General features: G+C 37.4%; 1 protein-coding gene across 3 annotated transcripts in view; it reads right to left on the reverse strand.

Annotated features, from left to right (window-relative positions):
- Positions 1–12924, reverse strand: part of rgs7a (regulator of G protein signaling 7a) — a 121992-nt gene that overhangs the window by 45593 nt on the left and 63475 nt on the right. For all 3 annotated transcript variants that reach the window (XM_088351217.1, XM_088351219.1, XM_088351218.1), the window contains exons 3-4: positions 8858–8954; positions 3354–3404 (exon numbers count right to left, since the gene is read on the reverse strand). In XM_088351217.1, coding sequence (XP_088207343.1) covers positions 3354–3404; positions 8858–8954 — 148 coding nt within the window. The remainder of the gene's footprint in view (positions 1–3353; positions 3405–8857; positions 8955–12924) is intronic.

Raw genomic sequence — 12924 nt, forward strand, 5'->3', positions numbered from 1 at the left:
TGTCTCTGTACTGTGAAGTGCAACAGGAAACAATTGCTAAAAAGCAAAAGGAAGAATACAGACTGCTGAGACTAAAAGTGACCAAAATTAATCATGTTTTTTCTCAATTTTTCAAACCGACTTTTGAAGTTTTTGGGTACGTAAAGCAGAAAGATGGCCTACAATGATGCCAGCTCCATCTAGGTGAGGCTCATGTTACATCAAATAAATGCAAATTTCCCAACCTAAGAGTATTTGAAAAGAAAAAAAAACACACATGTTAATGACAGTGTATATTTGCTATAATTTAAACTAATATTTTTTTTTTTAACGAATTACAATATCTTTTCCAACTAGGAGGTGCTAAATAATACACACGGTACCTTTGAACTTTTTCATTAAGGCAGGGTTCCTTAAATTACGATCCCGGGGTCTGAAAAATAAGACACACTGTCCCTTAAACCCATCATTTAAAAAAAAATCACCAAATTGTCAGAAAATATTGCTCATTTAGTTTATTTTTTTTACTCCTACCATATTTTATTTCTAATCATAACTTTATTATTCTGGCATTGCATAAATAATAATTTAAGGGCTCCCACTGCCCACTGCCCGAAGATAACTGGGTTTGGCTCCAGCAACCCCACAACTTTGGTTGAGGATAAGTGGCGTTGAAAATAGATGGATGGATGTCCAAAATGTCAGTTATTTATTTATTTATTTATTTTTTTATGATACGTTTATGATATGTTGTCTTTACTCATAACAAAATTACACTTAAATGACAAAAAATCTATTCATATTCTTACCCCATTGTCAGAAAATGTCATTTATTTTGTTTTTTTGTATTTTATAATATTCTTACTTTAATTTAGCACTGTATTATACTTGCATCCCCCCCAAAATATCACCCCATTTTAAGAAAATGTCGGGGGAGATCGTTTCTTCTTAATTTTATAATATTTTTCCTTCAATTTATTACAAAATTATTCTCTCATTGCAAAAAAAAACATAATCCCACCCCATTGTCAGAAAATATACCTTATTTTAGTTTTTCTTTTGAATTTTGCTTTGAAATGTATACTGTCATTGCAAAATAATAGTGATAATAAAATACATACTTCCGCCAATTGTCAGAAAATGTTGCTTTCATTTCTTCTAATTGTAAAATTTGTTTCTTAAATTAATAACTAATTTACACTCTGTTTGGGATAAAAATACTCCATCGTCAGATAATGTTGCTCATTCTTTAAAAAAATAAATCTACAATAGTTTTACTGACATTTACAACTATATTCTTAAGGATGTTTTTTTTCTGATATGTTTACTTCGATTTATGACTCGTACTTTAAAAAAAAGGCAAATGAGTCTCCTTTGACATTTAATAAATGTCTTGAGTGTTGGCAGAAAAAAACGTAAATGTCGTGAAAATACGTCTGGATGAGTCAATGGTATTTGTTCTTCTTTGAGATTCCAAACTTGCATTGCAGTTAATCAATTAAAAAATTCAGTGTCTAAAAACTTGGGTTTATCATTGCTATTAGACAACTAAATGGAGGAGGGGTACAATTGTTCAATAGTCACATTTCCTAGCTAAAAGGATCGGTGTCAGATTGGTGCAGGATCGGTATAAGATCGGTACAGGATCGGTATCTATTGATACTACTCTGTATTTACCGGTACTTAGATAGCATTGGTCTTTTGGATGCCTGTTTATGTAGCCACACATCAGCCAACATTTGTAAAATCTGTGTATTTGTAAACTCTGTTGTCAGGGAACACAGACTGATACATTTGCAGCTGTTGTGTGTGCTTGTGTGTATATATGTGTAACCGTTTATCAATAAGTGATGACTCATAATTTATTCAAAGCCGTTTACGTACAAACACTTCCCTTCTGTGGTGTAACCTGAAGGATTATGTTATATAATCACCTCTTCTGGCACACGCACAAGAGAACACACATTTTTAGCACTTTAGAGTTTGCATTATTTCGTACCGCGAAAGAGTCACGGAGCATGGTGGATTAGTCAAGGATTGACATTGGTCTTCTGCTTTATTGTTTACATTATAAACTTAATTAAAGACTTTTGCCCACAGAATTCTGAATCAATATGTGAGGATACATTGTACAACAAATGCTCTTAAATAGGGGCATTAGCACCCCTGGGGGTTCTGGAAGGCACTTCATTTGTACATAATATTTTGAAAATATATCTTGAGAAGTAGCATTCATGCAAAATCCCAGCTTTGTTTTTTCTACCTTAAAGGGAGTGTGTATAGTTTAGCACTTGCCAGTGGTAATGAACTTTATTCACGAAAACACTATTGCTTAAATAATAATACAAAACACAAGAACTAGCATTTATTAAATTACGACCAGTTTGAGAAGTTTGAGAGTTTATTTTACATAACATAAACCAACACCTAAAGGGAGCTGACATAGTTGTTTGCCATCTTGCTGTTACAGGTACCCAAAAATCTCAAAAAATCTGGATAAAAATTAAAATTAAAATGCTGTGATTTGGTCACATTGAGTCTCTGTAGTTTGCATTATTTTTATATAGTGTTTATCAGCAGTTTCAGGTGCACTACAGATTAAACCTAGGGGCGGTAATCTAATATGTTGAAAAGGCCATATTCTATCCCCACCAAAAATACATATAATATATTATAATAGAAGGGCAGCACGGCGGCGCAGTGATTAGCGCATGTGCGGCACAGTTCAAGTCATGGGAACCTCCTGCGTGGGTTCAAATCCAGCTCCAGACTTCCTTTGCGGAGTTTGTATGTTCTCCCCGTGCTTGCGTGGGTTTCCTCCGGGCACTCCGGTTTCCTCCCACATTCCAAAAAACATGCATTTCAGGTGGATTGGCCGGTCCAAATTGTCCCTAGGTGTGAATGAGCGAGAGAGTTGTCTGTCCCCGTGTGCCCTGCGATTGGCTGGCAACCAGTTCAGGGTGTCCCCTGCCCACTGCCCGATGATTGCTGGGATGGGCTCCAGCACCCCCGCGACCCTACTGAGGATAAGCGGTGCAGCTAATGAGATGAGATAATATAATAGAATAGAATCAAATAGAATAGAATATTATTTGTATAAAGATCGTTTTTCATTAGTTTGTAATAGTATTTTGCATTTACAGATCATGATGGAAAAACTGGTTAAGGGGTGGTTGGTTCAGGAATTATTCCATCAATGCGTACATGTATTTAAAAAAAAAAAAAAAATTTACGCTCATACCATGGGTGCCTTTTCGTCACTATTTCATCCGCATGCACACAGTAGACTATATGTATGTACTTGAACGTGAACAGCATATTCTATGTAGCCAACAGTCTCTTGTCTGATTCTTAACGCGGCACTATTATCTGACCTTGGTCTTCGATGTCTAGATTCTTGATCATCCACTGTACAATATCAGAACCTGAAAAAATAAGGCAAAATGTGTTAATGCAAGATGCAGACATCACCTTTCTAGTTTTCTATGGAAATGATAAACAACAGTCTTAACGCTGGCTGTTGTCCTTCATCTAACACCAAAAAGCAATCCCTATGTTGTGTGGGCGAATGACATGCTAGCTATTATTTTTTGACAGGCACTTCATAGCTGCTAATTGAAATGACCGCAGGTACAGCAGCGTAATGGGGCGCTTGCTAAATACGGTGACAACACCATTAAGAATGACTCAAAACAAACAATCCCAAGAGAAGCTTAGTTTTAGGGGCTTTAAACGGCATAACTTTACCTTTTGTTGCTTAAATGAATTTGAACAATAACAGTCATTTTGATGACAGTGAATAACAGAGCAAACTTGAACTATGGTATATTTAGATGAAGTTGAAGAAAGCGTGAGGCTTGAGAGAGGATTCAGAAAAAATACATGCATATATAGAGTGGGACAGCAGTAATAGATTCTAGGAAATGAATCATAAAAGTGGCAAGTGAACAGGTACGGACAAGAGAAGGGCATTAAGCCTAAGAATATTTTAGATAAGATATTCCAAGAGCTGAATAGGTCAGACAGTAGAAGTTTGTTCAGCAATTATTTTCTTGATGAGGGGCATGAGGATACCAAATAGTACAAGACAACATCAGGTGCAGGGCTGGATTGTATAGAACAGGAATAACGTGCTACTCTAAAGAAGAAAGCAACAAGAAGAATAAATAGGACAAAGAAACGAATCAAAGGGATATTTTGAGTGGCAGAATAATGAATTGTGAGCACAGGACAAAGCAAAGGTCGCAAGACAAGCAGTTGTAGACCTTTTGAAGAAGGAAAACGACAAATCGTAAATAGAACTGGAAGGTAAGAATGTGCAAAATAGAAAACAGAGCAGAAGATAACAGGCAAGGGATCACAGGGTAGGACGGGTGTACTATATCATGTGACAAAGACCAGCAAAAAGGACTATATGTGACCTGGCAATACAAGGCGGGACAGGACTAAAGACGGGATGAGAAGGGTTTGCTGATTGGCTAAAATCCCGGCTCCTCCGCGTTACATGTCGAAGTGTCCTTGGGTGAGACACTGAACCCCTGATACCCCCAATAAGCAGGTTAGCGCCTCACATGGCTGCACGGCCGCTATTGGGAAATGTGAAGCACAATGTAAAGCACTTTGGGAAGTCTTGACTAGAAAAGCGCTATATAAATGCAGATCATTTCATTTAATTCTATTTCATTTCATAAAAAGAAAATTAGCACAGAACAAGACAGGGGTAGAGGGACATTTTCTGAACATGAGGGAAAGAAACATGTGGGGAGGAATCGGGACAAAAAAGGAAAAAAACTGAAAGCCAACAATCACTTTAATTTGTGGGACAGCTAAATGGGATTATTCTAACATTGAATAAAAGCTGCAGTTCTCCATATCAGGAAAGTTAGCATCAAGTAACACATTGGACAGGACAACAGTATTAAGGAGAAAAACATTAAGTGGACAGGCAAAAGAAATAGCACAATGTTAGGTAAAATGAAGAATAAAGGTGCAAACCTAAAACAAAGTCATTAAATAAATAAAAACAACCTACTCCCAGACAGGGCATGATAAGAGAGTGAACTGGACAAGTTTCTACTCAGTGACACAACAATGTCAGAAGGAGAAAGGATGTTTAATCCAGGAAGGACTAGACATTAAAGTTAAGAGACAGGTAGTAAATAGGACAGGACGGGTGTAATGAGTCAGTACTGCCACAATGTTTAAGGAGGAGTCGACATGAGTAGCGAAATATCAGGACACTAATTTGGTATTGTAGAGTGATGCTTTGCTACTTTGACGCACAAAATCATCTCTTATTCTCCGTCAGACGAGGTACTTGTTTGCAACCGAAAAAATATAACTGCCAATTGGTGCTGGGGGTCAAACCTATTAAAACATGCCTGGAAAACCTTGGCTTATTTCTCTCATTTAGCTATTTTCACTTCCCACAATGCACCCAACCACTCCAGAAAATCCATTACATGTCTGATTTAATCTTGTTGAAATGTTTGATTATTGACTTTAGTTTAAATACATTTAGTTGTGTTTTTAATCGATCAATGTGTGTTTGACCGAATTGATAATTCATCGTGAAACAAATAACCCAAAAATCTATAAATTAAAGTAACTCCTTCAAAATTAGGAGACCGATTGTTATTTTTTTAGAGTGGACGTTTACGCCCTCTTTTTGTAATCTGAGTTAATTGCACTAAGAAATCTGAAAATGTTTCTAAACACACGATAAAAACACTACAAAATGAAGGACCGGACAAGACAGGATAGGACAGAATAGGCCAGGATAGGACAGGATAGGACAGGATAGGACAGGATAGGACAGATGTACTGGCAAAGGACTCAGTAGCATGAGATACAGAAACGGTGGCGTTTGATTTACAGTCATTTCACACATGCGCCATGCACAGCAGCACCTTCTGCTACATCCCACCCACGGTCATTCTTCACACCCCATCGCAATGTGCCACTTGTGTCGTTTGGATAATAAATAAATATATTTTCTGACCGGTTATTGCTGTCTACCGAGCTGTCAGGTGCGAGGACGGGGGTGTGAAATGTCAGGCGGTCCCTGCGGCGGTCTGTCTGTTCGTGCCTTGTCCGCCATGATGTGCTTTGCACAATACAATGTCCTTGTGACCTCTTACGTACATCACATCAAACCTTTTTCGTGGACTACAATTGTTTGCGCGAGAGCCTACTTATTCAAACGCTAGCGCGGACGTGATGTGTAAGGTAATCTTCAAACGAGACCTAATTAAGACCAGGCCTATTATGACCGACATTTGCAAGCTCTCGTGCAAGGGCGGAGCTGGCAATTTTAGAAGCAGGTTAACAGAAATTAACAATAATAATGATAAAAGGGAGAGCAAAACTATAAGGTGAAAAATAGGAAACAGGAAAGAAGCTCATGGTTACAAGATGTTGACTGTTCCTTGACTGTGCACTTCATTTTTTTTTATTGTTCAAGAATGACTAATTCATCTATGCTTTGCTATTCTTAGAAGGCAATAAAAGATACAAAGCCTTTGAGTGCAGTCCTCCTAGAATTTATGAGTTTCCCTTTTTATTAATTTCAAGCATTATTATTCTCATGAAACAACAAAATGCAAAATGTTACCTAAGAAAAAGAGAAGAGAGAGTATTCACTTCACTGTAAAGGTCCCTTTTTCAAAGTAGGCTGGGCAGTAAATTAAATTAAGTTGATTATTCTGCCTTGTTTTAATTGACAGACATGCGCAAAAATGCTGAGTACCGTTCCTTTTTTAGATTAATGTAAACTGACAATGTCATTCTTTTCTGTTTCCAATATTGGACACTTGCAAAGGAAATTGCATTAAATGCCAGTTTGCTTTATTTCTACTAATATACCTCACTGTTGTTCTTTATTTTGACCGTTATGCACGGTTCACATAATTGTTACTATTAGCCAACTTTCTTTAATATCCACAACCGATATGGCGGATCTGCTTTTATAACCTAAATTTAACAAACCTAGATTTAATTAAAAAGAAAGGGCTCAAGTGACGACCTTTAGAACACATTGGAATTTTATGTCTTTTATGTCTTTATGATTTGAGGATTTTTGTACAGTCCTCTTCTGTTCTTATTGCAAGTTTAAACTTCATTGATGTCTTTGCACCAAATTTGAGTGTCTACTAAACAAAAAACTTCTCAAAATCATGTTATTATTCCACTCCATCTTTTTACATAAAATCAATGATACATTTAATATTTAGAAAGAAATACTAATTAAATAACCCTTTAATAAACCATTTAGTGAGTATTTAGATTAAGAAAAAACTAAAACAAGTTTCAGAGTAAAGTTTTTTTTTCCACGAGAGGGATGATAAAAGAAAAAAATTGAAATTAAGATTCGACCTTCTGAAATGTATTTTAGTAACGTGACATTTTCTAATCTTAATATTCATACATTTTCCCTTTCCATTTCCTTGTGTTATATTTTTATAGTATCTTACGCTTTAATTGTTTTTGAGTAATACTACAAAACAGGCTACACTGTATGAAAGAGATTTATATTATAGATTATATTTTGTATTGCGCTCTTTGTGCAATGGTTGGAAAAACATTTTAAAACATTGAAGCTAAAGAAAATAAAAATTTTGTTTTGCAAATTAGCAGTGACCAACCAAGTTTGTACAGTAAGGGAAACACATGGTTTTTAATTTAATTCAATTACTGGTATTAAAGGGATTGTCTTTAGTGACGTTCAGACGGGTGAGGCAGGCTTCCCTTGCCTGTCATTATGGAAGTATAAAATTGAAATTATCTTAAATAATTGCATCCATCCAGTGGTAAATTCCTTTATCATTTAACTTCACAATTGTTTTATTTCATTTTTCAAAATCACAGAATTTTCACATTTTATGATAAATATTTCTGATACATTCAATATGTAATGTTTTACTGTGCTGAGTGTCTCACAGTGAGGCACAAATTTTCTTGCCTGAATACTGAGACCAAATGTTCTGATTCGGTGCAAATTTCAGCCCCAAACAATAGAATAAGGGATCATATCAGAACCTTTACAGCAATTCGAGCCATCCTGTAGCTTTTTTCATTGAGTTTTTATTTCATAATGGAGGATTACCTACCTAGTGACGCTTTTATTCAAAAGGAGCAGCGCATAGACTTCATTTATAAGACAATTAAACATTTATTTTCCATGCGACAGATAATACAATGCTTTCTTGATTTGGGGTTTTTCTTTGCCCTCATGTAGGTTTGAGATCAGGGGATGGTGTAATGATAGTCTGTAGTTTGCAATAATCTGTGGTCTGTGCAGCCCTTTGAGACTCCTTGTGATAAAGGGCGTCACAAATAAACATGACTTGACTTGAATCAGATGTAGGTTCAGAAACTTGACTGCGCTTCACCAGACACGAACGTTATCGAACGTCACTGATAGTCTTATATTAACTACAGTAGGTGTGCAACCAGTGTGAAACCAGTTCAGGGTGTCCCCTGCCCACTGCCCGGAGATGGCTGGGATGGGCTCCAGCCCCCCCGCGACCCTAATGAGGATAAGCGGTACGGCTAATGAGATGAGATGAGATGAGGTGTGCATCCTGTAATTGACATGCTATTAATCTGCAGCTGTAGAAGAGAAAAGCACGTAAAAGAGTCATCTTTCAGAATAGAAGTTTGCATTAGAAGATTGAGAATGATATATGAGCGTGGGAAGCTTAAACTTTTGTTCTTACACTTGTCTCCTTGGTGACACTTGTAAAGTTTACACATTTTGTTTAGAGAGAACAAAAGAGTGGACTGGCTGTGCACTTTGTGGGTGGCAATCGGCGGAAGAAGAGCTAATAAGAGGCGAGGCGAGCCCAAAGCACCACAAAGTTTGAGATGAGAGCCTCACCTGAAAAAACGCTGGGGATCTTGGTGAGGAAACTTTTCACCGTTCGGATCGGAATGCCGTTTTTCTCCTCTTGCATGCGTGCAATGACTTCCTCCATCTGAACAGAAAAGGAATAATAAAAAGATGAATAAAGTTCAAAGGTTGACAATCAATATATGTTCATATGTTAAGATCTAAAAATATTTAAAGTAAACATCCATCCAAGGTGTGAATGGGCGAGCCAATTGTCTGTCCCTGTGTGCCCTGCGACTGGCTAGCAACCAGTTCAGGGTGTCCCCTGCCTACTGCTCGAGGATGGCTGGGATGGGCTCCAGCACCCCGCGACCCTACTGAGGATAAGCGGTTCAGATAATGGATTGATGGATGGATGATGTAACATGTTATCACACACAAGATTGCGGTATTCATATAAAATTAGTGAAATTAATTAAAAGTCCATACTAGATGTGGAACAACACATTGATTAATCAACCACTGAACTATTATCAAATTAATCAGCTTTTTTCAACGAAGTTGTCGGTATTGGAACTCCTCAAAATCCTGAAAAAAAATCACTCTTCAGCAGAAAACATTCAATGATTTCCAATGTACACCATGATTCAGGACGGATTCTAGTTGTGTTGAATTCAAATACTTTTGCTAAGGTCAGAAACTGACTACATATGTCACAGTTTGGTAAATTTTGTTTATATTTTTTGTCGAGTCTATGGTATGTTTTAACCCCAAAATGTGGTCTGTATTTAAAAAAAAGCCCAATATAAGTGTGAAAATACACATATAAGGCAAGCCAATGTGGAGTTCTCATTAAAAATAGGTTGCTTAACCACCTGTAAACCCTAAAAACATTCTACCTTGTTTAATATTAACCATGCCTATTTTGTGTCATGTTAGGGTCCAAACAAGCAACGGAATTATACTTCAATCACCATATTTTGACACGCAAAATATTCTTCAAAACTATTGTGAAATGTGGACGTGAAGTAGAGGGCACCATGAGTGTATGAGCTACAAGCCGAGTACTGTTGTGTGGGTGTGCGTTTGCGTATGTGCATGTGTTTGTGTCCGAGAGTTTGAGTATATGCATATCAGTATTGTTAACAATTGATGATTTATATGTTGTCTCCTAAAATAAAATTATGTGCAAAAAAATGTCCATCAACCATTTGCTAACAAGCAGACAATTTTTATCACCTGTGTGAGTGTTTCCGTGCAAGGGTTTTGTGTGTGTAGGTCTTTTTGGGTGGAGAGTAGAGGACACCTGTGCCCTATCATCAGTCTGCTAAAGGATCGAATGACACACATAACTGAGACTGCATCTTTGGGTGCACTGTGCTATATGGTCTTAGAAATATGGTGGGTTATTGACATGATAATTTAAAAAGGTTTTGTTCTAAGAGGATGAAAAAAACCTATTCATTTATTTGATTTGGTAGTTTGTCGAAAGATAATCAGGATATTATCATTCCATTCATTCATTATCTGCGCCACTTATCCTCAGTCGTGGGGGTGCTGAAACCCATCCAAGCTATCTTTGGGCCGTGTGCAGGTGACACCCTGAACTGGTTGGCAGCCAGTCACAGGACACATGGAGACAGACAACTCAATCGCTCATTCACACCTACGGACAATTTGGACCAGCCATTTAACCTGACATGCATGTTTTTGGAATGTGGGAGGAAACCGGAGTGCCCGGAGGCAACCCAATCAAGCACAGGAAGAACATGCAAACTCCACACAGGAAGGTTTGATCACACAGGAAGGTTTGATCTCATGAACACACGTGCTAACCACTGCGCCGCAGTGCTGCCCTCAGCATATATGAGTACTAAAATAATTGTTTGTTGAAAAAAAGGGAGTTAATCAAAGGTTGTAGAAAAAGGTGGTTAAGATCGCAAATGTCACCTGACATTCGGCAAAAATTTACAGTTTTTTTCAGGAATGTTTGGCAAAGGTTGTGTGACCTTGAATGACCTCGAATGCCTCCTGATAAAAAAATCCGTACATTAGATAATCTAAAAATGGCTACACCTGATAAAGCCTTAAGTCTCATCTCATCTCATTAGCCGTATCGCTGATCCTCATTAGGGTCGCGGGGGGGCTGGAGCCCATCCCAGCCATCTCCAGGCAGTGGGCAGGGGACACCCTGAACTGGTTGCCAGCCAATCGCAGGGCACACGGGGACAGACAACTCACTCGCTCATTCACACCTAGGGACAATTTGGACCGGCCAATTCACCTGAAATGCATGTTTTTGGAATGTGGGAGGAAACCGGAGTGCCCTGAGGAAACTCACGCATGCACGGGGAGAACATACAAACTCCGCACAGGAAGTCTGGAGCTGGATTTGAACCCACGCAGGAGGTTCCCAAGACATGAACTGTGCCGCACATGCGCTAACCACTGCGCCGCCGTGCTGCCTAGCCTTAAGTCATTTTAAAAAATACAAATATAAGGTCATACTCTCAAACAACACTATGTTAAAAACAAATGTAAATTAAAGAAGAAAATAAATAAAAACTAAATATATTCTATTTTAACCATAGAGCAACAGTGCTTTCACTCTGTTTGTTTGCCAGCAATAGAACCAAACTGTTTATACATTCTGATACATCCTACAACATTAGTAAAAACAAAGAAAAATAAGTATCTCAAATCTAACTTTTGAATCATCATGTGGAGTCATGTGAACGCCTTCATTATGAAGCTGGGCAGAATGATCTCGTTCATATGCAAATAGCTCATCAGGAGCAATCTCCGTTTAAGAGTCGTGCATAAGGACACTCGAAATAGAACGTTCCAGTGCCATCTTTGTGATTGCCGACAGCCACTTGAACACCTGAGCCCCACATGTGGCTCAATCATGTCCGCAGGTTACAAGCTGAGGTCAGTGTTGTCTTAGGTTGGCAATGTTTTCTGTTGTATTTTGGCCACAACAAAAATTGTGAACTCCATGGCTTTCAAGTGGACATTTTTGTCATTCTCCTCAGACGGATTTTGTGTGCTCGACTGAGTGACAAATTTGAAACTGCAACGTGAAAGGGAAAACAAATGAAAACATTTCTGCACGTCGAGCTGACAGAAAAGTTATGGGACTTTTGGTGAAGGGTGCATAGTCTTGAATGAAGCGCCAATGATGGATGAATGAATACAGACCCCGACACATAAAAAGGGTAATTTCTCAAAGTTGGCGCAAGTTTCCTCCCTCAATCTTTATTTGTCATCTGACCGAGATACCTTTTGGGGAATGAGAGCTTTTCTGACATTCTTGGATGGATTTGAGTTGAGGAACTATGGAATGGACTATTAACAAAGCCAGATTCTTGTCTTATGTCCTTCTTCAGTGACTCCCTCATGCTGATTTTGCAACCAAAATTTAACTTATGATTAGTTTACTGCAATTTGCATTGTCAATGCTAGCTACTACTGCTAGCTATTTTATCATTCACTATATTGCCCTTGATTAATAAAAAAAAAATTGAAATAACCTAAAAAATATATATCATATTAACCTTTTTTTGTGTGTGGATGTATTCAGAAAATTATTTATAGACTATAGCAGGGATAAATCATTTTGCTTCCTTATATAGTGCTTATTGTAAATACTAATACCAATACCAATACCAATACCAATACTAATACTAATACTAATACTAATACTAATACTAATACTAGTACTATTACTAGTACAAATACAAATACAAATACAAATATAAATATAATTACAAATACTGATACCGATTCTTATACTGATACTTATACTGATACTGATACTAATACTAAAAACATAGAAAAGTCAAGTTTACTTCTCAGATATTTGAACACATCCTTCTAGAAGAAGCGATGCAGTGGACAATAACCGATTTCCGTTTGACAATTCTTCGCTAAACACCAATTATTTGTGCACTGTATATTTGACAATTTGCCGCAACAGAAAAAATGTTGAGGCTTGAATTCTTAGTGACTGACAAAATTATAGTCAATTAACAAGTGTATGGACATTTTTGAAACAAAGCAAATCCAGTGGCAGAGCATTGGTGTGCAATAGTAGGTTTTGAATAATAAAATAT

The sequence above is a fragment of the Urocampus carinirostris genome, chromosome 13 (genome assembly GCF_059441175.1).
Source record: "Urocampus carinirostris isolate Australia breed hairy pipefish chromosome 13, RoL_Ucar_1.0, whole genome shotgun sequence".
Lineage (NCBI taxonomy): Eukaryota > Metazoa > Chordata > Actinopteri > Syngnathiformes > Syngnathidae > Urocampus > Urocampus carinirostris.